We start from the raw sequence: 26955 nt of genomic DNA on the forward strand, positions 1-26955 counted from the left end.
TCAACCTCTTTTGTGACACAGAAGACTATCTCACCCTACCCCCTCGAAGAGCAGTTCATTAGGTTTGCTTCGGACTAAACCAACCCGTTTCTCTGTCATTCTCCATCAGACACATTCTCTGCCATCGTTCACACTGCACTTGCTGCGTTCCCGTGGACTCTCACTTCTGAGCACCCATCTTCTCTGAGCTGGGGTGCCCAAGTAGGATGTCTTCTTCCAGCTGTAGCCTTGCCAGTGCTGAGTAGTGCTAAACTATTACCTCACTTGGCTTGCTGATTATACTCCAGGTTATTCCAGGATCATGTTTTCTTTTTTGTCACAGGAACATGATGCTGTTGAGAGAGATCTGGGCTTTTTCATTCTATTTAAATTTGCTTTTTGAGTTTGAACATCCTATCTGGAATATTGATAATTTTTTTCTTTTGTAATATGGTAGTACAGCTTTAATAATGGGAAGTTCATTGGAGTCTATTTAATTGGAGTCTGGCATTAAAATAATATTGATTTTAAACTGTTACTGTTCTTTTGCATACATTTTGTATGCATACAGACAGAATTTAGTGAACTTCAGCTGAATAAACTTATAAATATGAATCAGGTTTTTTAACCTACCTCCTCAGAATGTTGTCGGTGGCATAAAATCCAAGGTGTAAGGGTTAATGTTTTCTTCATTTGGTAGTTAACAATGCAAGTTTTTTAGTACCGGAATTTAACTGATAACAAATGCTGTTCTGCCCTACTTTTCATTTAAAATGTGATGCTTGGTGGTAACAATAGCTAGATCCTAACTAATGATTTTATCTGCATAGCTTAAAATGCTTTGTGAAAAACAGGTGTCCACTATTATTCCTATTTTTCAGAGTTCATCTGTGTTTTTTTCTTGTTTGATTTGCTGAGGCACAAAGATTGATTCACCAGATCCTCCATGATAGGTTATTACAAGGTTTGCAGTTCGAACCAACATTTCCTGAATGAATCTACTTGACCATAATGCTTTAAAAATAGTCTCATTAGCCTTTCTATTACACAAATAATTATTTAAAAAGGTGGCTCATCGTGCTGTACTGCATCAACTGGCTGTGAGACGCATACACTGCTTTTTTTTCCAATTGTTTAAATCAGCCTTCCAGACACAGGAAGCCTCCCCATCGACCCGAGAAGCACCGACCTGCTCCATTCCCCACCCTCGTCCTACCACCACCTCTCTAGATAACTTCTACACTGCTGATTCTCAGATCCAGCTCCAGGCCTCTTTGTGCCATAGGCAAAATTACATGTTGCTGTCCCAAGGATGAGAACAGCAGAACTACTTTCACCTTTACCCTTGGTGTAGGAAAGTTCAGTTGTGCCGTGGCTGCATTGAGCACACAGCCAGCTGAGATTCCCGGCCCCCTCACCGGCTGCCCGCTCCCAGGTCCTGATGTAGGGCTGGAAAGGACACTGCTCACCCCAACACCTCGTGTGCACGAGGGGGTATCTTATGCACGCAGGACAGCACAAAACATGTGATGCACGTAGCTCATGTCTCAGAGAGTCAAACTGTGTAGCTTTTTCAAAACCTGTCTAATAATGATGATTCATGGAGCATTACAGGAATGACACATGAAATCCTAGGGGCATTCTTTAAAATGACCAGACCGTTGATTTTTTAGGTATGGTCACTCTGTAACTTTTTTCCTTTCTTTTTAATCTTACGAAACTGATGCTGCATACATGCCCCAGCCACTATTGCTGATGCAAAAGTGTATGTCGCCTTTGCTATTTAGGAAGACTCTATTAATCATAATTTATACAATATAATCTTTGGCAAATATCGCTCTCTAGAATGTTAGCATATTAGAAGTTGTTTTATACATCAAGGAGTCCTTCGTGTTTGTTATTAACTAAAATGCCTGTTATTTGTGGTATTCAAGAATGACTTTTCAGTTTCTATAGTTTGATCAAGAACCTAACCACAGATCCTTATGTCTTTATTAAAATGTGGCGTGTTGCTGTAAAGATTAGAAACCAGTGCTGAAGGTCAAGCAATCATTATTTCAGCAGCTGTAACTTCCAAGGGAATGTGCAATCCTTTTAAATATTTCAGCTTTAAATGCTTTTTTTGTGTAGCAAATTTAAATATTACTAACAATAAGATTGGGATTTAAAGGCCATTTAATCACCTTTCATATCTCTTCTAGAAATAGTTCACTTAATTCCCAAAGCCAGTGGACCACAGGTTAAAAAAATAAGATCAATTAATCATTGCTCTAATTCTAGTAACTGTTTCTTACATATGTATATATATCGTGTCTATATGTATATATGTGTACTACATATAGGTAAGATAAAACTGCTTTCTAACAAGAGAGCTAGCTCTGGCCCAAATACACTGCTGTCTGTTGTGTTTCCTATGGTGAGATCAGCAGCCATTTGGATCAGGTGCTGTGTGTGCAAGGTCAGTTTTCTGTGACACAACCGCAATCCCTGTGTAAATTCACTCAGCAGTGAAGGGCTAGATCGGGCATATGGATATGCACTCATTTGGTCATATGGCTGGGAAACTTCAGGGGCAGACCTACATCTGGTATTAATTGGAAGATCACTGCTTGTGTTTTTTAAAAAATGCTGCTCTATCTGTTTTCTATGCTAAAATGCAACTAATATATGTTCTAAAATTTACAAATGCGGATATTACTTTTTCCTGTATTCACATTCTTTTGAACTATATTACACATGCTAGGAAAATGGCCTTTTAATTCCATTTATCAGAAGTGGAAAATGAAATATATTGCATTTGCAATGCACAGCACCACAGCCTCGTCCTGTGATTACTAAAAATGGCATCAAGTGTCACATCTGACCCAGCCACTCAGCAGTCTTGAAACTGAAGTACATGACTACCATTGTCTGGCAGCTATCATTTCCCAGATCCAGGTCTGGCATTTAGGTTATCTTAACAGCTATTGTTTAGCAGACAACAAAAGGAATTGCCTTTTACTCCAGCAGATATTCCTGAAAAACCTCAGAAGTCTCACTAAGAACAGGTGCAACAGACAGAAAAGGAGCCCTCCCCTTACTGTAATAAAGAAACAGAGGCATCACAGCTATCCTTAGAGCTTGCATATTTATTGAACAAATCCTACTAAAATAACTAAAATACATTGGGTACTTGTAGTGCATTATTAAAGATCACATTGTTACAAAAGCCTGCGTTTTCAGCAGTACACAACTGCAACTATACATAAATGCCACAACTGCTGAATATTACTTCTTGCTCTATGTACAGCACAGTAGACTTATCTAATCTATTGGAAAATAAAATGTACAAGAAAAGGGATACAGAAGGTGGGGAAAGGAAAGAAATCTAGGAAGTGCAGTGCATGCATTGGTATTTAACAGTCAGAAGCGAAAACAGTTCAGAACAAGGCCTGCCCTGTGAAAGGAAGAGCTAAAAGACAGAGTTATATAAAAAATTAAGGTGGGCTTTCAGACTGTGTCTAACACAACAACACTCCATGAGTAGATGATACTGTTTAGTTTTGTGTTTTGTGTTGTTTTGTATTGATAGTAGTCTGGGAGCAAGAACAAAAATGTAAAGTCCACATCTTGACAGTGCTGTGGAACTGTACTCTTCCCCTTTAGGACTTCTCCTCCCAGAAATTTGCTGTTTTTCTTACTATATCCCCTATTTTATGGATTTGAAAAGGACATCAAAACTTGTCCCTTCTTTAAAAAAAGGCTTTAAAAAAAAAAAGACAAAAAAGAGATTTTGAGAGGTTGGTGGAAAATTATTGCTCGTCTTTCTCCATTAGGTGGACAGGAGTCAGAAAGGAGATTTTACATAAGTTACAGTTTTGCGATTGCTCCCACTATAACTGCATGTTTGTGAGTGGACCCTGATAAGGAATCAGTTCCTCACTTGTACGCTATAAGTAGTTACTCACCTACGGCACTGAATAAGAAAGCCACACTGAAGACACAAGTAAACAAGTCAGTCCAGTCTAAAGAACAACATTCAGAAAAACAAAGTACCAACACCTTCTCAGAACATGGAAATAAAAAATAACTCCATCAGAGCTACCTTGCCAAGGAGCATATTTAAAGTCCAAAATAGCACCATTCATCAGTGTCTCAAATCCCGTGGCAGCATCACAATCACTTACCACAAGGAAACCATGAGTTTCATACTACTTCTATACATCAAAAGAGTACATGGATAAAATATAGAGATATACAGACAATCGATGAAAATAAACTACTAGGCTTGTTACATCTAAATGAAAAAAAAGGGGGACTCTCAGCCTCTGCAACAAGCAGTTCAGGATGGTGGAAATGGAGAGAGCGGTTTACCAGTTGTGTGAGCAGTGGAGTTTGAGTAGTGGAAGACATTGCTGTGGTAGAACCAGGCCTGAGGGCCCACCTGTAATGTTTGTAAACATGGATTCACAGTGTGAAATTCTGAGAGCTTTTGCTTGAGTCAGAATGTTAAAAACTATTTTTTATGGTACACATTTGTCCACTGTTATTCTCTAAAGCAAGGCTCAGAGTCCCATAGTTTCTTCTTACACTTGATGATTTACACAGAAACAATTCCCGATATATGACACCATGACCTCATCAAACCTATACACCATATGTAATGCAAATGGAGAAATTATGATTAAAAAGAGTAGAGGTAATTGATTTTGGTGAAATGGTGTCCATAGCCATTTACTGGAACCAGGCATGCCCCTTCCGCCTCACTTTTCTTCTTGCGATTTACTTCCTTCGAGATGGGGAGACTTCCCTGCAGAGAGGAAGAAAGGATATTACTGTGCTTCGTGAATTCCCTTCAGTGGAGTCCTCCCTTTCCCTATCCTAAGGTTTCCATAGTTCTCTAGCTTTAGTTCAGCAGTAAACATCTACTAAACATGGCTGAATCAACTATAAATACTAATTCCACAGAGAGCAAAGCCTTGTTTAAAAACCAGTCAAGCCTTACAGCATCTGAGGAAAGCTCTTCGGGGCTCTCATTCATTTGGGGGTGAATGAGTGTGCCCCAGCAGCCAAAATGCAAAATTGTTGAGCCATCAACCATCCTCCACTGCTGAGCTGGGGAGTTTGGACATAAGTTGCAGCTGGGGAGACCCCAACCATCCCAGCAAATTTAGAGGAGAAGAAGGTATGGGGTGACAACCTGTTCTGCAGCTCACCGCTAGTTTTACATCCTCACACTGTTCCTCAAACTTGCCTTTCTCACTCCTGCCAAACCAAGCCGTGTCTGTGCCCTTCATAATGCTGGGATAGCTCAGGTCTAAAACTGCACTTGCAGGTGCTGTGTGTGCAGTAGTTCTGACATATAAATATGGCTGAAAATGAGCAATTTCCTGTTTTGCACACGTGAAGCACAGAAGGCAGACACAGCATCTCAGTGTCACGAATGCAAAACTGATGGCCACAAATCAACAGGTGGCACTGGGCTCCTTTGAAAATACAACTCAGTACTAACATGGGTAATCAAAAATCCAATGTCAATTATATTATCTGCCGATAAATTAATTTGTTTACTTGCTTTTTTTAACCCCCCAAGCTCCATTTTATGCTTCCTCTTGGCCTTCAACATAAAAGTGTATCTTAGTTACAAAAGATCATCTTATTACTGAGAGAACCTTTTACATCTTAGACCTCTCATCTTTTTAACACCTTACAGCTTAAGCAGCTAGCATACACTAAGAAGTGACTTTCCTATAGTACTTAATTGAAAATAACACTCTAAAGACATCGTGGCGTATTACCTGTCTCTGGACAAGTAAGGAGATGGTGTGCCGTATCAGCCAGCTGCTTCAGACAGGTTTTCATTAACCATACTTAACCATTCACTGGCTGAAGGCTATGCCTGCTCAGCAAAGCATTAAAGTATATATTTTGGTTTAAGCCTCAGAAGGAAGCCTCAAGGCTAAGCATGGGCTTAAAGTGCCTTGCTGATGCTGTGTCGCTATGGGATCTTAAAAAGAATTTGTTTAGCTAGTAATACATTGTAAGTCACGGAAAAGATCTGTGGGTTTTATGTTTAAGAGATCAGAATTGTAAAGGTGTTTTATTGCTTTTATTGCGTAAGACATGTTTGTTGTATAAGCAGATTTAGTTTGCTTAAGAAAATTGCAGTTATCTTCTCCAAGTTCAATTCGTCTGATGTGAGAGTTGTGAATTTCTGAATTAGGAATTAAACGTATAGCAGTCTCAAAACTACCAAGAAAGTGCAATTTTCAGCAATTTTCCCTTCCTGGCTCTTCAAAGCCATAATTTTCACTCGAATGTCCATATCTGCTACATTTACTTGTATTGTGAATGAAGCCGCCGCTGACTCTCCCACTGTCTTTGTCACAGTTTAAAGAATAAATTCTTCTTTCAGGTAGATGAACTCCCCTTGAGGTTCTATCCTGCATGCAGCCAGGAGCAGTATTCAGGCTGAACACAGTGTAAAAATAATTTCCTAGGGGCAAATGGTGCCCTCTCCCTTCGGGGCATCAGAAATGGAGAAACCGAGCAGACTTTATCAGCACACATGCAGAAGCGCTCTGCAACACAGGGAGGAAGTAGAGGTGGAAACATACCTTGCCTTTGCTAGAGCCAAACTGGGGATTTTGCAAGAGACACTTTCCAAACGAAAAAATAACGTTTAAATTGTAGTGACTGCACAAACATGTTTCCTCACAGGACTCTAGATAATTCCATCCTCGTGATAATATTTTTACTTTTTTGTTGACTAAAATTGCTACTTGTGTATCATTACAGGATATGAGAAGAAAAGTAGAAACTTACACATGCAAACAGGCACACCACACAGACCAAAGGTCTGGGCAAATTTCCAAAAGCATTGTGTTGGGCAGTTCCTTTTCAGCTGTGAAAACAATCTCAGTCCTGAAATTCTGCCATAGAATCATAAGATAAAAAGTACCATATGACCCTTCCAGGTCTGGAAATAAATAATCTTTAAGAAATGTATTCTTTTATATTTGTTGGTTGCATGAAAATAAAAAAAAAAAAAAGCACTTTAATATGAAATAAAGGTTTCAAAAAATCTGTTAATTTTACTTTACTCTTTCAGTAGTTCAGGCTGTTTAGCGCTGAGTACATAAAACTGTTGAGCACTTTCTGCAGTCCTCTTCAGCAATTTACCCTGATTAATTTTATAAGATGGATGAAAAGAATTAGATTCTAAAGACACCTAGTTTCTGTTAAGGCTGATACTCTGCTGCAAGCTAAATTGTGTGCAGCTAATATTCGAGTTGCTTTTGAAGATCAATTGTGAAATAAAATTTGGAGCTGGTCCTTGTAAGCATACGCCAAATATCTTTTGAAGAATTACATAAAGGCTAGAAAAAATGCATTGTGTTTAAAAGCAGGAACCCAGTCAGTTTAAAGGAAAAAAATACAATATTTTTAACTAGCTGAGAAACAATTAAACTTTCTTTAAGCTGTGTAAAGCAAAAAACCATGGTTATTCCTAAATCCAGTATAATGCAGCATTGTTAGTAACTATGCTGCACGTAGTTCACAGCTTCATTCCTGTGTTTCAGTGGCAACTTTGTTTAATCATGAATTAAAACTAAGAGCTGCTAGCTTAAAAATTTGAATAAAAATCAGCTAGTTAGCACACAGCTCATTCATAAAATTCAAAAATTAATTTAATGTAAGTGTGACCATATATAGCACATCCATCATATCTGGCTTTGCTGCTGGCCTACTCCAATGAACTTTTGAAATAATTTGAATGTTAAGAATGGCAGTACTACCATATATGTTAATTTAAAGATTGGCATACTGGCACGAGTCTGCAAACAGCAGACTGCAAATAGCCCAGATATAAATTCTGGAAGTTCCTTTATAAAGAAAAAGTGTGGAAGATACAGTGTTATCCAGATGGAATAGCAGAGTTTTGTTAACAGGCAGCTGGATTCTAGATAATAATTGAATCTTAATCAAAACAGTTTTCCATGTGCTTTCTCCTTTACTTACCTGCCATTTTTTTTTGCCAGATTTTGAGTCAGTAATAAAAGGGAATATGAAAATAAAACATGTGCATTCTGTGGTTCTGAGTAACTGTTGTGTTTTCCTACTCAAATTTCATACCCAGTTTCACATTTATGAAACTAGCAATGGTAACAGAACAAAATCTTATGAATCCTGTCCGACAAGCCACATCTTCTGCATTTATGTTGGGGTACTTCTTGTCAAACTCACCTGAATACTGCCATGCTTTGCATGCTTTTCACTCAAGCTGGGTAAAGTACAAGCAGAAAATTTAACAACAGAAAAACACCACCACCTCCTTGCTCCTCTTGCATTATCATTGACTTTCTTATCTGCATTGCTAAGAGAGCATTGCCAAAATCAAGCATTCAAAACTCAGATGTCAAGCCTGTAAAATCACGAGACAGGCTTCAGAAATGTGAGCTCTTGAAAATTAGTATGTTTTCTTTCTGGTGTGTAGCCAACAAGAGTCCATGTTTTCTGCAAGCCTGAAGGCTAAAAACATCATTTTAAAATGAAAGCTGAAATCTTCAGTTAACTGCCTGGCTCAAGGAGCCAAGGCTTTAAGAAAAACAGAATACCATGAGACTCGTGATGAAATCATGAGAGCTGGCTACTCTCTTGAAGCAGTCATAAAATAAAATCCATTGAACTTTCAGTGGTTCGTTTTTTTGTTTTTTGAAAACTTTCATCTTTATGAACTATTTATTAGATGAAAGGAATTACATAAATAACTTTACCTTTGGAAATCCCCCATCCCCTCGGCTGGTTGGAAAGATTTTCTGGCTTACCCAAATCCTTAACCTTCGTTGATAAACCTGCAGCAACATAAATATATACAAATTCTTACTAACAAAGAGAGATTCATTAAATGCAATCAAATGGTGTTCATGTGACAGACCGCATTACTAAAAGCAAGAGTTTCATGTCAGTTGAGCTTGGCCCAGGGACCTAGCTCTTTTTTATGCTCAGTATGTATTTTTGAGTACCCACGACAGCAAGACCTGTCCCTAGAGTATTTCAACTATATTGTTTAGGGCAATCTGCATTCAACAGGCTTTTTAAAAAGAGTATAGAATAGATTTTTTAAAAACCTCTTTAAGAAATTCTGCATAGCAGGAAGTCTGTACTAGTAAACTTACTGAGGATGTTGTGAGACCACATGCCCATTCTCTTCTGCCAGAAGTCACTGGCAAAAAAAGTATCTGATGAAGATTATTACCTTTGCTGATGACTGCAGGAGACAAGGGCAACATACCTTTGCTAATCCCTTCACAATGAACTATGAACTAGAACTTACTGCTTTCTAAGATCATTGACATAGCTATAATTCTATGTTAGCACCCTATGTTTTAGACATTAAAGGAATTCCAACTGTTGTGGTCTAACCTGGCAGGTGGCAATTAAGCACTAGACAGCCACTCGCTCACCACTCCCCTGTCTCCCCAGCGGGATGGGCAGGAGAAATGGACAAAAAGGGGAACTCCTGGGTTGAGATAAAGACAGCTTAATAAGGCAACAAAGGAGATACTACTACTAGTACTACTACTACTGATAATAATAACAATAATAATCATCAATATGCAAAACAAACCATATACAATATATACAACACAATTTTCTCACCACCGGATGTTGGATTTGCAGTCAGTCCCCAAGAAACCAGAACTCACAAATTTTGCAAAATTCCCAAAAAAGATCAAACTCCTGGATAAGTTCCAACTCCCAGATAAGAGAAGATTCAAACTCACAGAAAAGAGAAGAGCCTATTACTGCCCCCAGCCAACCCCCATTTATAAACTGAGCATGACGTCCATGGTATGGAATATTTCCACTGGCCAGCTTGGGCTGGCTGCCTGGCCGTGCTCCCTCCCAACGCCTGCACACCTGCACAGTAGCTGAGTATGGGAGACTGAAAAAAGTCTTTGATTTCTTAGCAACAACTAAAAAGATCAGTGTTATAAACATTTTTCACATTAAATCCAAAGCACAGCAGCTACTGGGAGGAAAATTAACTCTATCGCAGCTGAAACCAGGACACAACACATTATAAAAGACACACGATAAAATAGCTGGCAGCAGGATTTAATGGTGAAGGCACTGGATTATGCCTGCTATAGGAAAATGGGTCAGTCCCAAAGCCAGCCACTGACTACAGTGGGAAACTAGAGTGAACAAATGCCATGCTAATACACCATGGTAGATTTGAGCTGGAAACCTCCTGTGCTTCAGTTTCTCAGTTTCAGGATGAAGATACGAACATTTCTTCATCTCACTCTTATTAGACACTGAAACGTTCAGGTACAAGTTGCATACGATGCTGAATATCTTGAATTTATTTTCCTGCTGGGTCTGCCTCCTAGACCTCTGGGGTTTTGAGTATTGAACTCTTTCTGCACAATGCCTGAATGTCAAACTTTCAATGTTTTGAGCTGAATATTGTAAAATTACACATTCAAACTTGTTTGCACTTTGGGAATCAAAACTTCACTTGTCACTTCAATTCCTGGTGAACCAGCTTTACTCACCTGCTTACTATTATATTTATATTGAAACCTGAGGAATGTTTTCATCTCTGTGGAGTTGCATTCTGTGGACTAGATGTAGCTTGGAGAAATTATCAGAAGATTACTTGAATCATCTTTCCAAGAGAAAATCCTGAGCTCTATTATAGAGTAGGAAAAAGAGGAGGGAAGTTTAAAAAAGAGCCTAAGGCAGTGCCTGCTCTGATACACTCTTCCATGATTTTCCATAGTACAAATCACAGTGCTTTCTACTGAGGAAAGCATCAGACTTTGTTTCGTATTTTAGATTACTATATGATCTCAGACAAGCCAGTTAAGCTGTCTGGGTATGGCTGACATAGAATAACTAATACACAGGACAGGGTACTCTGTGAATTCATCAGTTAATGTTCACACTGAATATTTGAGACACTTGAATGAAAGATAACAAGTAACCCCTGAGCTCTCCTGTTGCTATTTATAGTTACTGATTACCTATCCTGCAACTAGGCGTTGATTTTATTGTGTAGTTGTAGCCTTTCTATGAAAACTCATGGCGGTAAACAGTGATAGCAGTTCAGCTCTACCACTGGACATGCGTGCTCAAACCAGAGAAGTATACAAAAATGTGTATTTTCCTATAGGAGGAAAAAATAAACATCAGAATACAGTATTACTCACTATGCTGAGCATGGGCTTCTATATTTTCCATAGAGTCTGAGATGTATTCAGGTTAGCTTGTAGGCCTTGTCATCCCTATTAATAATTTAATAGGAATAAAATAAGCACCTCCAATTAAATGACAAAGAAAGGATCTTCAACTTAAATTCATAAGAACTTAGAGGGACTGCAGTTTGAAAGTGGATTTTGGGAATGAAGCAGGAGGAAAAAGGTTTAAATTGTGAAATATACTCACAGCTATGCTCCAGGGTTAAAAACAAAACAAAAACCCGCCAAAGCCCACCACCACCAAAAAACCCTACACAATCTCCCCAGCTATCTTTCACAGTAATTTTGTGTGGAGAAAAGAATCCAGTAATGCCCTATTTTCTTAGTATCTCTTCAAAAACAACTACTGTTGCCAATACTGGCAGATAATAATCATGTGGACCTACTCCACATGCAGTAACTATTCTGCTATAACTGTACCAAAGTCCTGAATGGGCAGCCAAATGACTTTAAGTATCTGCCTTGTGAGTAACGCTGAAAGGCTGGGGAATCACAGTTTGGATCCTGGCTAGATGGAATGGAAGAAAGATGCTGGTGTAGAAAAGTCCACTAAGGACTTACTACAATCCACCAGGAGATAAAAAAAAAGAAAATAAGAAGGACATCTTGCTGTGCTTCATGCTTTATAAAATGCAGAAACTACTTAGATGATCAAGTATACTGATAACTAGGGCATTAGAAAAACATGGCAAGAACTTTTAGTCAATTACAGGAGCTCAAAACAGCTGACATTACTGTTGCAAGATGAGCTATATAGAGAGAAAAAGTGCAAAGCAATGCTCCATTACAGAGTAGGATCTAAGGCTTACAAAATTTCAGCTGTTAGCATGAAGCAAAGACTTCTAAATAAATGCTTCCATTGATACACACCATATTTTCATCTCTTAATACTTTCTGTGTCACTATTATACAAGTACAGGCTTTCTTAAATAATCAAAGGATTGAGATTCAGAAGAGAATTACTGAACTTTAGAATGGACTGAAAACTAGTTACTGCAAATCTATACAATGCATAAGAGTCGTATGCTGACTCAAACTGATAGCTTCTGTATTTGATAATCATTAGGAAAAAAATCAAACTACTAAACTTCATCCATAAATTATCAGAGTGGATCACCCCTAAACATCTGACTAGCAGCATTACTACCCTTGGAAGACTGCCTTCCTGGCAGAACATGTGATACACAAAACCATTCACTCCCACACTGAGAAGTCAGGGGGGAAAGAAACCGACTGGTCTGGGAAGTGCTGAGACAGTGTTCTACAACAACAAGCAATTCTGCCTGAAACGTTGAGGCCAACTTGAAATAGGGAATCATGATCTATGAAGAATATGTTTTTGGTTCTTTAGCCTCTATTCTCTTGAGCACATACAAATAATTAAAATCAAGACTAAAAATCACAAAAAGCAAAGGTGGAGGAAAATATATGCCCACTCTGTTTACCGGCTCTTACAGCACCCAGACTCCAGAACTACTTACTGCTATCTTTTTTTTTCAAAGCCAGAAGGATTTCTAGAGTAGGCTCTTCTTTTCTGCTCTGCCCAACAAACTGAGAAACTTCTTTTTTTGCTATGGCAAAGGCTCTGTTTAACCAGCATTTCAAAACTCTCGTGCCTATTCTTCCATTTTAAGCCATGTCATCTTTAAGAGCAGTAGTAGGGGAGCACAAACTTTTGCCCAGCTTTAAAACAGGTACATAAAATAATTTTAACAGAGCTGGACTAGATCTACTGTATCAGTCACATCAAAACAGTAAAATTAATTTCTTTCTACCTACTCTTCGTTCCTACTCACTAAGAGCATCTTTCAGGCATTCAGATTTATCCATCAAGAGAAAAAACCCCAGATTGAAGCCATGCTAAACTTAGTAAAATGAGCACACTTTTATTAAGGCTTTTATAGTTAAGAAACAAGCAAGAAAGCCCCTGAAGTTACTGAAGTTACTTATTCTTTTTTTTTTATGTGCACTGCAACTGAATTCCTGTTCATGAAGTCTCATTCAAGACTTACATGAGTTGAATTCAAATGCAGTCTAGATATCCAAACCACAAGTTTAATGAAGAAGACCAACCACCTTTTGAGAAGTTTCAGATAGCTTCTTTATCATATGAACCAATTTGGGGGGGAGGGATATGTGTAGTGAAACAAAAAGGAAATGACAACAAGTACTCTATAAATGCCCAATTCCAAATAAAAGGTGACCATCTCTAGTAATTCTGTACTAGCCTACCTTGGAAAGGAGAAAAGAAAAACAAAAGAAAGATGAAAAGCTTTACTATATGGATTAGCAGAGTAATAGTAGACACAGATGGCCATGTGCTGAGGAACAGGGGAGGAAAATGATAGGGGTGTGTGTTGAAGAGAAGGAAAGAAGGGGGCATGCTTTTCCCCTCTGCAGCACGGAAACTATGCCTATGCAGTTGTGAGGACTGAGGGCCCTGTGTGTCTGTGGCCATCCTCCTACCGTGCTCTCCAGGGGATCGGCTGTGTAGCCGGAGAGGAACTCTGCTCCTCATTTCTGTAGCTGTATTTCTTTAAAGTAGTTCAGGGATTCTTGACCGCCATTGGTCTGTATTGCAATGACACAAATCAATGGTATTCAGGGTCCTAGAGGAAAAGTTGTAGATTTTTTGCTTTGTGGCTGGTCTCAGCATCACTGAAACTGTCCAGCAGATTTTCTTTCCAAATGGAGTCCTGATACACTTTCTTTTGCAAAAAAATTATAACATAGTTGCCTGCTAAGTTGAAACACTTATAACTTTGCAGGTTTTTTTAGTTTCTTAGTTACCAGCTGGTTTGAGCTGTAGTGACTTTTCCCAGCACATTCTACCATGCACTTCTCAATCCCCCAAATGCCTCCCACTGCAGTAAAAAGTTCTTGTAACCAACAGCCAGCCATCACAATCCAGATGCATAAACACAAAATCTTACTGCACCGCGGCTTGAACACCAAATAAATCATTCTGTTAAGAAAACTAACTCATTTTAAACAAAACTGGAAGGAAAGCTTGTGCTAAGATGAATGCATTTACTTCAGTGCAAGTGGTAAACTAATGCTCCCATCTGCACTAGTTTATTTTTAACACTGTGAGGGGAACATTATGAAAGCATATAATATTAATGTCCACCATGTTCCAAACCTATCACACAGGATTTAACACATACAGCAACTGTCAGCTGAATCATTGCTGCTTCTCAAGAGTTTAGCTGGGTGGCAGTCTGCTATCAATCAGCTTTGTCTTCTGAATCTGCTGAAGAGGGCAATGACAGGGCTACATCAAGAATGTTCATCATTAGTCTTTATTTCAAAGAGCTGGTGAAGTTTTGATGAACCTTTGTTATATTTAAGAAGCTGTACTCATGATCAAGTGGGATGCTGCCGTTGTGATAGGCTGACTCCGAAACAGGCTCAGTGAGAAAGCTTTCCCTATCAGCTTCATCAGAAGCCACAACTTGCCCAAGTTAAAACGCATTTTAATTACTTTAGCTTAATTACTTAAAAACACTGTGAACATGTGGTTTAGCCAGTATGAGGCCTGCAAATTTTGTGAACTTGATCACTTTTTTTTGCATAGCTCTGCATCGCAAATCCGAGCCTCTCATTGAGGCAGAGCAACAGTTATCCCCGGTAACCTGCCTGCACATTTTCAGTATACTGTCAGCGCAGCAGGTTTTTCTATCCGTCCTGCTTTCCACATCAGTGCCATGAACATTCAACAACCATTTCACTTGGTTAATTCTACACAGCAGATAAAGGTAGATAAATGGTTTGAGAGAACGGATGAAGAATTACACAATCATTCGCCTCCTGGCTGGGATTGCTCCAAGTGGCCCACCTTTTTGGTGGGACTTCACCTGCCATTACCGTAAGAATTCACACATGGCAGTATATCAGCAGAGCACGGCAGGACAATCGCACAACTGAACTTGCCTTTGACTCCTGTGCATCAGCGCCCTTTGCTGGCTCTGCCTTTTCATGGGGAAGATATTATTGCTGCTTTTTATTCCTCCCCATCTGATGACTCAAACTCATAACCACATAGAGCTGAAAAAGCCTAAATGAGACAAGTACGCTTTTCCTTGCATCCCCCTCTCCACACTGCACATGAATTAGCAAGTTTATTCATTAGGGTTTTTTCGCAGTCCTTGTTCATCACTTCTTCAATTTCTGTCAGTTTCACAGAATAGGATGTCATCTGCTCCTTCCCTACACAACATAAGCAAGTGACCTTGGAAGTAGTTTTTCTAGAGTTTAAGTACAAAATTTCTCATATAGACCTATCTCCACCCATTGTTTCTTTCATTGTTCTTACAGCTTCTACTGTCCAGGTTACACTGAAGTGTCTGCTCCTATGTAGTCTCCTACCTTGGCTTGTCTGCATCAGCTTCCTCAAAGAACTCACTCTTGTCCTCATCCAAAATACATAGGCTGCATCTTCTATATATGTACTTACAGAATCCCATAACATATAGAACAAAATTGTCAGAGTGACTGTACAAAATTTGCTAAAACATGCTTTTAAGACTAATTGGCTCTACTGCTGCAGAGACCCTTGCTGCAGGAAAGCATGTTGGTAGATACTAAGCACTCGGAGCAGGCACATTTTTCCAAGAGTTCTCTTACGTGACTACTGGCCTCCAAAACTGAGTGAGTACGGTGTTGAGGAGGGTGAAAACACAAGCTCATCTAGATTGAGTATATAGTCAGCACACTCCTGCCAAATTCTTTTGCTGGTTAAGAATCCTCAACAGAAACTTTAGCTGTCTTCCAGACTACATAATTGAATGAGGTTAGTTATAGTAGACACTTTCTCTTTCCCTGGAGAGGAATCCTCCCCACATCACCTGAGTGTAATGCAATTTTTAGGGAGAGAGATCAATTTGCACTGTTCTGCACTAGTCAGGACGCATCTAGCTTGTGTGCTATGAGTGCTCTCATGCTGCTTTTTACTTCATTAATATGCAAAAAAACATTGCAAAGCTTTGTTAATATTTACCACACATATGAAGAGTAAGAGAAAAAGAAATCAAGTGGTACACTGAGAATGTGGTCATGAACGGTCATCGAACTTCTGAATGAATTAATGAATTTAACAAAGATACTCATTACCAGAGTATCACACTCCTCGAAAGGAAAAGAAATGCAATTATTCCAGAACATTAACAAGAAACAACTGTACATTATATGGAAAGTTCCGTTAACAAATGAAATGGCTGCAAACTATTTTATTCCACCAGTAAATTTCAGTGCATGGACTCTGAAACAGAAATGAAATGAAATGAAACTGAAATGAAAACATTACAGCCATCGAAATAACCAGACGAGGCCTCGAGAAATCCAAACTCAAAACCCAGTGCAGTCCAGCACCTTTTCCACTTCATTTTGTTTGCCTCTGCAGTACAATGGTAGCTTTTATTACTTTACTTAACATGCACACACAGAAAAACTACAGTAACAAGCCTGAGAATTAAAATAGTATTTGGGTTTTCAGCCTATTATGTGTAAGTTTGTAATTTGCTCTTCAAGTGCAATAAGGTAATGAAAAGTTTAATTAGTAACCGTTTGTATCTACACCTAATGGTAACTGCAGAACAAGACAGAGAAGCAAGTCTCTTGTTACAAAGCCAGGTGAACACACAGCATGGCAGCAAAATTCAGGACGAAGGGCTGCACAGTGCAGTTCTTCAGTAGTTTCACACCCAACACTGACAAATTACTAAAGCTACAGAGGAGGAAGAAAAGCAGCATGGTCACAGGCTGACCAAAAAGTCCATTTAGCCCAGTCTCCTTGCTCTATCGAGTTTTGATCTTAAGGGAAAGACCAGCAAGAACAGTGGCCAATGAGGGAATCCTGAAGAAAGAGTAAGAACATAGACAGCCCAGAATAATGCTTCTCCTGTGTGCTCTCCCAGTTCCCTCCTTCCCATTTTGGGGTGTATAAAATTTATACACCAAGCTGAATCCCAAAATGTATTTCATTTTTTAATTTCCTATAAATTTTCTAAATTAATGGCTTGAATGCTGTAACTTACAGAAGACTTAATGCACTGCTTCGGATGAAAACTCTTTTGTTTGTTTGTTTAGTTTTGTTTAAACTTCTCACACATACCAGAAAGATGACCAGAAATCCAACAAGCGATGTTCTTCTCCAAGTGGCGGCAAGCTCACTGCCTCTGCCGACCGCTTTCCTGCAGAGCCCAGCCACGAAAGCCTTTCCCCTCATGAGATACCATCCTCTTGCCCAACCAGCATATTTCAGGCAAGTATTAAAAGCCCCTGTGGTATTCTTAGAAATGTGAGACGGAACCACATTGTACAGACAGCACTTACCTCGTTAAAAGAGATGCAATGACCACAGCTGATGATATTGTAACAGGTGCTTCAAAGCATTATGGTACATTTACCTGCAGTCACCATATTACCAGCATCTAGTATCTTTTGTGAAGCTTAGCTGCTACTCCAAGTACAAGAACACAGACTGCATCATGTATGTTCTGTAGGCTGAAAGTAACAAAATATCTGTGGGTTCTGGGACTCATATAATGAGCAGACGCACATGTGAAGAACTTTTCCTGCCAAGTATTGTTTCTGGCGTTTCTTCATATTGCCTTAGATAACTACTTATCTGAGAAATCAAGGGTAAGGACATTTACCGATATTTCCACAAGATTTTCTTCTGCCAGCAGGAGTAGAGTTCTTTAAACTCACACTCTTTCATGATGGAGATTTATCACGTATTTAGTCATGTTAAAACAAAGAAGGAAGATTTGTTCCTCTTTGGTCAATCTTTTGAGTAGCTCTATGATGTCCATGTGTGCCTTCTAAACATCAGTGCTGTAAGAACTCAAGATGTCTTTCTGATAACGTATGCATCAAGCCAAGGCTTATACCACTGTCAGTGAGAACACACAAATTTCTTTTAACTTTTTCCAACTTACTCCCACACATGTATGCTACTCTAGTAGACAGACAACAAGGTTAGTGTTAACAAAATTAATCCAGAAACATTTCTTCCTGTAGAATGAGAAAATGCTACCTGGTCTGAGGGTGTTGGTTTTTTTAAAAAAAATGCAGCATTTATAGAAGGAAACATCAGGAATCCTCCAAGGAACATCTACATAGGGATTCATTCAGTAGTGCTACTGTGAATTTGCCAGACCAGCAGACTAAATTGAATGTCATGTAACACTCAAATAATGATTCATAGTATCAGTCTACATTAAATATTTGAAAAGAACATTTTTTCACCTTTCCAGATTGCACCCTCAACCAATATGGTTTAATGAGGTGAATAAATATTTGAAATAAAAACAAAATACATGTATTTTAAAATATTTTTATTAAAATATCCTGTCCTAGTCAATGATACTAACTGAATTAAGTTTACAAAGTTCTTCTAGGCCTTTTAAGTATAGTCCCTCTCCCCTCTCTTTAATCATACACACAAGGATCAAGGCTCAGGTATGGGGCAGAAGTATCCTGATGCAAAAAAAGAGATTGTTGGTGAAGGCTTTAGGCCCCAAGACTTAAAAATCAATGTCATGACTGTAGTATTACCAGGTGTATACTCATTCTTATTTCTGATTTTCTAAGATTTCAGCCTCTGTGCAAAAACTTCAGTAAAGATTTGTCCTGGGCAAAGTATTACGTAAACCTCCAATTCCATATGTCAACATAGTTCTGTTCTGATAAAATACGCTAGTGCACAGTTAAAAAATTTTAGCACCCAGAAAATGCACGTTGTGACTGGCTAGAAACACATATATACTGAGTTTTTGTCTTTTAATGTGCAGATGAACTGTGCCACAGAAATACGCACAGTGTCTATGGCTTTGGATAAAAAATACTTTTTTTTAAATCCCACTTCACATTTTTCCAGTCATAATCAAGTAAAGGTGTTTCTTCTGCACAGTTAAACAGCTGACTTAGCAGAAGTATTGCAAAAAATGAGTCTGTATTTCTGTGTATTTATTCTGTAAGCTGGAAAGGCTTTAATTCTCCCTAAGTTTTCAGGAATCGAGTAGCGTTGAGCAAACTGCACTACATGTCTTCTTCGTGCACAATACATAAGCGTAATAAAAAAGCACACGATACACATTTAGATGGCCAAAACTGCGTAGCTTTTATCCCTCTCAGTTAGTTCTCTTGACCAGATTCTGCCCACAGCTACACATGAACAGAAGAGGATCAGATATAGTCCTACAGCTCCTATGCAGTTCTGAACTACCATAAGCGAGATTTCAGTTCCAGTTCCAGACTTGGTAATAATCAACAAAGAAGTATGAGTTTTCTCATGCCAGACCAGGAACTGAATTTGTCCGGTGTGTTTCTAGTATTGGGCTGGACATAATGTCTCATCCTAGTACCTTCTTCTTACTATGCCTCAGAACATACGAAAGGTTCAAACTAATGCCTGCCCTGCCAGACCAGTTCCAGGCTCCATTGCCCACAGATAATCCTGAAGTTATACACAGTTGTTCCAACTAAGGTGAAGTCATTTTATAGACACTAAAAATTACAGAATGTGTAAAGATATCTGCATATAACTCACTGGAAAAAGGTTTGTATTGGCTGAACTGGGATGAAATCTTAAACTATCAGCTTTGCCTCATGCCTTCACCTAACTTAATGTTATACATTTCCCTATGAACTGCAAAAAAAGAAACAGGATGGTGATTTTTTCTTCTCTTCAACCAAATGCAGGTTGTCATTTCCTTCTCTCTGATTTAATGAAGAAAAGCTTCTCCTCCAACTGTTTCCTCTCTGATAGGCCATCATCCCATTTTTCTCTCTTTCCCCAAGTAATACTATAAAATATAGAGAATGCAAATGACAGAAAAACCTCAGAACTGGTCCAGTTCAGGCAAGGATATGCTACAGCAAGTGTTCAGCCCAATGCCCTCCTTCTGAGGTCTTTTTGCTTTGGGATGACACAGCTATACCATACAACAACCAGCCAAAAGATTCCACACAATTAGTGCTTAAGAAGAAAGCCATCTAATCATGGTAAGCCAGAAGTAAATTAATGAGCTGTTCTATAATACATTTTGTTTACTTTCAGGTAGGTCAAAATTAAATTATTAAGGATGTATCTGTTTACTGATATACACTTTTATCAGTGTTATTAGTTTAAATTCATTAGCAGCTGCACTGCAAACTCTCAGAACTGAACTGGAAGTCTAGAAATGAACTGCAGTGTGAGCAGGGGAAAAGGACACACCTGAGTGCTTTAGAAGCAAACAAACAGACCACTTTGTCAAGTCTCTAAAATGCCTGTTTGATTTCTTTCCTTAGAAACAAACTTACCATAAAAAAAAAATAAAAAAAGCTTTTCCTGGTTTTGCTAAAAGTCTTCTTTGAAAGGTCATAGAAATAATATCATGGTCAAAACTGAATGGTCTGGAATGAAGATTTCCTTACTCTCACTCTTCTGACAAGATTCTTTATTTCAATGACTGGATCACATAGACCAATAAATTTTAAAAACAACTCTTTTTTTCTTTTTAGTTAGAACCCTTTTTGTTTCCTTAACTAACACTAAATCTAAACTTGTATTTTATGACATACAGCACTTTCCATGAAGGTGGTACACAGAAATTCTAGATTTTAAAATAAAAATAGCTTTTAAAATCACCTTAGGACTTTATATATTTCAAATAAACATAAAAGGTTCTTTCTTCCTTTAGGGGTCACTTCAGGAAATACACTATACGCAAGTAATGACAGATCCTCAAAATGGCAGGTGTTTTTGTGTAAGCTGGCTCAAAATGTCCATGGGTTAAAATTATAAGAAGAATAGAAAGTACACTGTTCTGCCTTTCTATTTCCTTTAAATCACTGATGAGGATATTATAACATAGCATCAAGAAAGATTAATTAGCCAGGTATGAGGAATTCATAATTCCAAGGCTAGGTAAAGGAGAAGCAGCATTGAAAACTAACTGCTAACTTATTATTTGCTTTTACTTGTAAGCAGATTAAGAAACATTTTATGGAATAAGAACATTAAGAAACTAAGAAGGTAAGAGAGTGAAGTTAAACCAAGCATTCATTTGTTCTACCTCAAAAAGTTTATTCTAGTTGTTCTTAATTTTACTGTAAGCTTACATAACTAATTAATGAACTTTCAGTTTAGCAAAGGAATAAGCACACCATTTTCCCCTATTTTTTGAGGTTTAGTTCAGTCTGGTGCAATGTAACAGTTAAATTTTCACTGACCAGTGAGAGCAGAATAGAGCCTTTTGCATATGCTGCTGTATTAAAAACAAAGTAAGCACTTTTACAATCATGGATTTCAGTGTAGAAATTGTTGATGTGTAAAGAATATTTTTTCCTGCAAATCAGAATGGCTTAGAAGACACTTGCAATAAATACAAGAAATATGCCAAAGACAAGTGCATCCACTACTGCAAGGAAAGTATGTCAGTGGTCTGACTTAAAATTACATTCAGTGTCACTGTGCCAAAAGTGAGAGAAAGGGGAAAACAGGGTAGTGGTAGGGAAAGAGATTCTGCCATGTATCACATCTTAAGCAACCTTGCAAGTTGGGGCAAAACCTAGTCTTTCTCATATTGAAACTCTGATCAACAGTCACAAGAAAGTGGAATTTGGCCTTTTCATAACAAATAAAAAACTTTTCAAAACCAGTCAAATGAGATTTTTGTTTATGTTACACTGCAAAACAAACAATAGGGCTAGGCAGGTGGGTAGTTACGTTTTATTTTCTGCATTTGGATGGTTCTTAGTTGCATTTTATGTTCTGGCCCAGAGACTGGCTTTACAAAACTACTACAGGAACCTTGCTAGATTTATAGAATCATCTGCTGGTAAAAACCAGTGGCTATTTTATGCCTAACTAAACTTAAAATAATCTTTTGTTCCATAGATAGGCATATATTGCACATAACAGCCTGCATACCATCTAAAAATGTGGGCTGATTGTCACCTTGGTGTTGGTAGGAAAACAGTTCCCTTATCCAATATTCCACAGTTGTGTGAACAAAATGTATTTTAACATGGTTTCTATTCACAGTTTAAGTGAATCATTTCCCTTTTAATTCCCCACCCCCAACTATTCATTTATACACAGATGAGCAAAGCACTTTGATGAAAGTCGGTTCCAGAATAGACTAAAAGTCCAGAATTTGCAAGTTTATTTTTGCAGATAGGAATGATATAAAACAAGGAGCCAAAAAGAAAAAACACCTTTATAAAAGATTACATATTTGCTTATTTTAAACATCCTTTGATGCTCTCTCCTCCCCCAAATCAAAACAACCCCAAAGAACCAGACAAGGATAATACAACTAATGCAATTAATTTAAACCAATCTTAATATGTCCCTGAGAACCTCACACTTTGGAAAATATTCTGTGCTAATGTACACCCTATGCTATGCTACTTCAGACAAGCTATTGCCCCATACAGATTTACACATTTTTGACCATGATATTATCATGCAGCACCCAAACTATATCACATTTATGTCAGTACATATATTCAGACATGCTTCAGTGATAGCTGCACCTTCAGCCAAGAATGCTATCTGACTATACAGCATCCAAACTAATTCTGCCTACTTTATGTACTTTTCCTGTAAAAAACCAATGTTCTTTGTCCTGCTGACTCTGAGACAGTCCTTCTCAAAAAAACACCATATTTAGAGGTATAATGTTTCTTCTTTAAAATCAGGTGTTTGTCAGCAGTAGTGTCTCAGAGAATAACAAATGGGCTTTAATAAGTAAAAATATAAACACAATACTGAAGGAAATGGGTCATTATTGAATGCTGTTCCATAAACATATTTCAGCTAGGTGCCTGTAAGTTCAGTTAGGCTGAGGCCTAGACACTTTTTCTAGAATAGATTTGTATCACAAAGAAAGGCTAACCTTCTGAAAAAATTACCAAATAATAAGAAAATTTAGTTTACATCTTATGTGCTTCCCTGACAGACTAAATTAATTAAATCTAACTCATTAAGTGAATGACCTATTTCTTCTTTTTGGGAGGAAAGTGGCAGGGCTGAAATTATTGGATATTGTCTTGTCTGCACGTATCTCTACATGTGTTGTGATGTGTATTTTTCATAATAACCTAAAAATTTCTTTTTTCAATTAAATAAGCCTTACTGCACAAAGAAGGATTTCAGATTTTTATTCAAAAAATGCAAGAAAATCAAAGATCAACATACGGAGGTTTCCAGAGTACATCGGTCATTGTATGGCAAATCCCCATAGCCTCAAACAGCATGTCTTATAAAGGTCGTATTTATAAATGAGCAGTGAGGATGGGGAAAGGTTGGTATTTATACAAAAAATTATTGATTCTTTGCTAAAGCAACTAATTCTTACCATTTTTAGATTCTGTTAAGCCTTGGGAATGCAGTTTCTCTCAAGTAGCACAAGGAGAACAATCTGAAAACAATTTAAAAAAATAAAAAATGAAAAAAAAGTAATTTCAACTGTCACAATATTTAATAGGTATTTTTTGCCAGCATAACAGTGGGTGAGCCAAGTATAAGCTTCAGTGTTTAAGACTGAAGTCATGCGAATTATTCTAACCACATGTACGCTTATGTATCATGCGTCTCTGCACTTCAGTTGTCCGTCTGTAGGCTTAAATATAGGACAAAGGGATCCCTGGTACCTGGATTTGCAGAACCCTAGCTATTCTTAGCACTTGGTACATCTCTGAAGAGCACTATACCTAATGGTTAACATACCTAAAAATCCCTGACGAGGACAAAAAACCGTCACCTTATGCTTACTGTAAAGGTGGTCCATTGTTCCTAGGCACACTACAAAGCATGTGTTTTTGTAATCAAGAAACAAGTATAACAGTGTCAGGGTTTCACAATGTAATGGCCCAGAGAGCAGGTATTTTTGGAAATGGCACTGCATTACATAACCTCCAGTTTTCTCTCTCTCTAGTCCACACACCCCCCTATTTTAAATAGGGAGAGGAAAAAAAAAAGAAAAAGAGAGTAGGTCCTACCTCATTTAATGGTACCTTAAATTACCACTCTCTTAATTGACTGCATTTGTAGCACACCTCCTTTATCAGTTTTCGTATCGTGACAAAAAATAAATTTCTCTTCTATTCATTATATATTTCTAACCTATAGTGTGTATGTATGAAATGCAATTAGGTATGAGTCATATGTTTACACACAAACACACACATACATACTGGATTTAAAACTGCAAACTCATATATCTATAAATGTATGCAGAAACATCTGAAAGAAAGCACATCACTAAATGTTCACCAAAATACGTTTTGTTTTGTTTTTCTCGAAAGAACCACCCAAAATTTAACTGCTGCACATGCAAAAATGCAGAAGGCTGTTGCAAGAATGACTGCTTTCTAAAAATAAACCCCAGCAGCCTGAGAGGAATCCAGTGTCAGGGCGGAGAAGAGGGAGATTCGTTTTACAAGGGAGAAGAAAAGACACGAAAAACCAATCCTGGAGCCTTGCATGCATGCTAAAAAAGCTAAGTGCATTAGGTTCGAAAATGCATTTTGGTGCTTGTGGAGTGCAAAAGCGAAAAAGAAGGAAACGGTTGTAGAAAAACCACTTCTCATCTCCCCTTCCATGTGTGCAGAAAAATCCCCAGCCTAGAAATTCACCCTTAAAGCACAAAGACAAAGAGTTAAATACATATACTGCACGTTTTCTCATCTTCTTTACGAAAGCCTGTTTGGAAATGTGCACCGAGAGGGGGAAAGGCAAGCTGCAGCGAAGTCCAGCTAAGGACAAAAGGAAATTAAAAGAAACAAAAAGAGAGAGAAAGAAAGAGAGGATTAATTAAAAAAAAAATAAAATTCTGTGGATTGGAATGGCATATACTTACAGACAAAAGCCCCCGCTCCCTGTTCACTTTCTGTCCTTTCTACATGATCTGAAACACAAATGTGGATTAAAAAAGGGCAGCATGCTACAGAAGGGAATTTATAGTTGGGGGAGTGGAGAGAGGGTAGGGGGTGTGGGGAAGAATGACTGCACCTCTTCCAAAGTGCAGCCTTGGAGAAAAAAGAAAAAGGGGTGGGGGTGGTTGGGGGAAAGTCTCTCTCTCTCTCTCTCCCTCTCAGGCTGGATTTTGGTTGCCAGCGCTGGTTATATTGAACAATGAGCTAATTCTGATGGTGGCTGGCTGCCTGCCAGCTCTCCCCCCTCCCCTCCCCTCCTCTCCCCTCCCCTCCCGTCCCCTCCTTACACACACACCCCCCCCCCCCCCACCCCCGCCCGCCGCCGCAGCGCCAGACTGCTTAGTCTGCAATAATCCGCAGCCCCGCGTCCCCCCGCTGTCTGGGAGCCGGGGCCGCGCTCCGCCGGGCACCGCCGGGAACGGCGGTTGGGGGGGGTGGGGTGAGGGGGGAGCGGCGCCGAGGGGAGCGGCGGGGCGGGCGGGGAGCCGTTGGCCGCCGTTAGCCGTTGGCCGTTGGCGGGCGGCCGTTGGTGTCCCCGCGCCGCCCCCGCGGGCGCGGGGCCCGGCGCCCCCCTGGCAGCAGCGCGGAGCGGGGGCCTGGGCGGCGGCCAGGCGCGGAGCGGGGCCAAGGCGCTGCACAGCGGCGGCGGGCGGCCAGCGGCGCGGAGCGGCGCGGCGCGGAGGGGCGGGGGGGGGAGCGGCCACGTACTGTAATAATAACCCTGCGGCGGCGGCGGCAAAGGGCATCTGAGGAGAAGGGGAGGGAGACGGAGGCAGCCGCCCGCCGCTTCGCCTCGCCTGCGCCTGTCTGGGAGGGAGGAAGATGGTGGGCGGGAAGAGGGGGGCGCCGCGCCGCCACACGGGCAGGCGGGGGTGGGGGGGGGTGAGCGACGGACCCCCGCGGGGCGGCGTGAGGGGAGAGCGCCCCGCGGCCGCCTCCTCGCAGGTGCAGCGGGGCGGGCTCGGGCAGCGGCTGCGGCGGGAGCGCGGCTCGGCCGCTGCGAGGGAGGCCTCCCGGTCCCGGAGGGCCCGGCCCAGAGGCGTCCCGCCGGCGGTTTGTGGCGGGCCGTCGGCGGGGGCCCCCCGAGCCCTGCGGGAGCAGCGTCGCCGGTTCGCGCGCTGTCGTAAGGGTCGCCGGGTCTGAGGGCAGGGGTGCCGACAGCCAGGTGAAGGCTCCCGCTCCCTAGGCGCCGGGGGAAACGGAGCCGCGCCGGTCCTGCGCCTCGGTGAGCGGCGAGGGGGACAGTGCGCCGGTGTCCAGTGTCGCCCTAAAATGTTATACGGGGAGATATAGATAGATATAGATATATATAGATATATATATATGTGGCTGAAAAATAGAGGAACAAGTGGCCAGAAGCAAGATTCCCTGTTACCCTGCAGCGTGTGTAATTACCTTCGTCAAGGTTAAAATGTCTGAGGCGAGGGTGGTTAAAATGGTGCGAAACCATACATGCTGCAGGCTAATAGAAGATTAACCCTTCCCTATTAGACCTAGGTTTTGAGCAAATAGCCTTGTTTTTCAAATCCACTTTTATTTAACTCCCCATGAAAATAAGTTTTCCTGTGGTCCAGAGAGGATTCCCATTTGCTGAGTGGGATCAGCTTGCTAGGATGTCTCTGCACCTTCCTGACCAGCTACTACGTCTCTGGGAATGCTCTGCAAGCTTAAGGAAAATTCAGCAGCTGGAAGGGAGAAATGTGACACGGAAGCAGCCCCTGATATTTAAACCCCTGGTAAGCTACGATGGTGATTCTGTCTTTAGTGCATTAGGATCAGATCATTAGCCTCAGAA

The 26955-nt window shown here is 39.9% G+C and overlaps 1 protein-coding gene across 2 annotated transcripts; it reads right to left on the minus strand.

Moving 5' to 3' along the window:
- Positions 1 to 3087: 3087 nt before the first annotated feature.
- Positions 3088 to 25376, minus strand: LOC104337834 (neuronal regeneration-related protein). 2 transcript variants are annotated; one of them, XM_075411438.1, is made up of 5 exons: positions 25237 to 25376; positions 25085 to 25132; positions 23582 to 23644; positions 8736 to 8813; positions 3088 to 4768 (listed from the first exon to the last, which is right to left on the minus strand). In XM_075411438.1, the coding sequence occupies exons 3-5, from the start codon at positions 23582 to 23584 to the stop codon at positions 4643 to 4645; spliced, it is 207 nt and encodes a 68-aa protein (XP_075267553.1). In that variant the 5' UTR covers positions 23585 to 23644; positions 25085 to 25132; positions 25237 to 25376; the 3' UTR covers positions 3088 to 4642. The 2 variants fall into 2 exon arrangements, with proteins under 2 accessions (XP_075267553.1, XP_075267552.1); XM_075411437.1 differs by lacking the exon at positions 25237 to 25376 and having other exon boundaries at positions 25085 to 25229.
- Between the last annotated feature and the right edge of the window lie 1579 nt (positions 25377 to 26955).

The sequence above is a fragment of the Opisthocomus hoazin genome, chromosome Z, assembly GCF_030867145.1.
Source record: "Opisthocomus hoazin isolate bOpiHoa1 chromosome Z, bOpiHoa1.hap1, whole genome shotgun sequence".
In the NCBI taxonomy this organism is placed as follows: Eukaryota; Metazoa; Chordata; class Aves; order Opisthocomiformes; family Opisthocomidae; genus Opisthocomus; species Opisthocomus hoazin.

Coding starts and splice junctions, on each gene's coding strand:
- LOC104337834 (XM_075411438.1), bottom strand. Junction 4,769..8,735: donor GGGATGGGGGATTTCCAAAG/GTAAAGTTATTT, acceptor TCCTCTCTGCAG/GGAAGTCTCCCCATCTCGAA.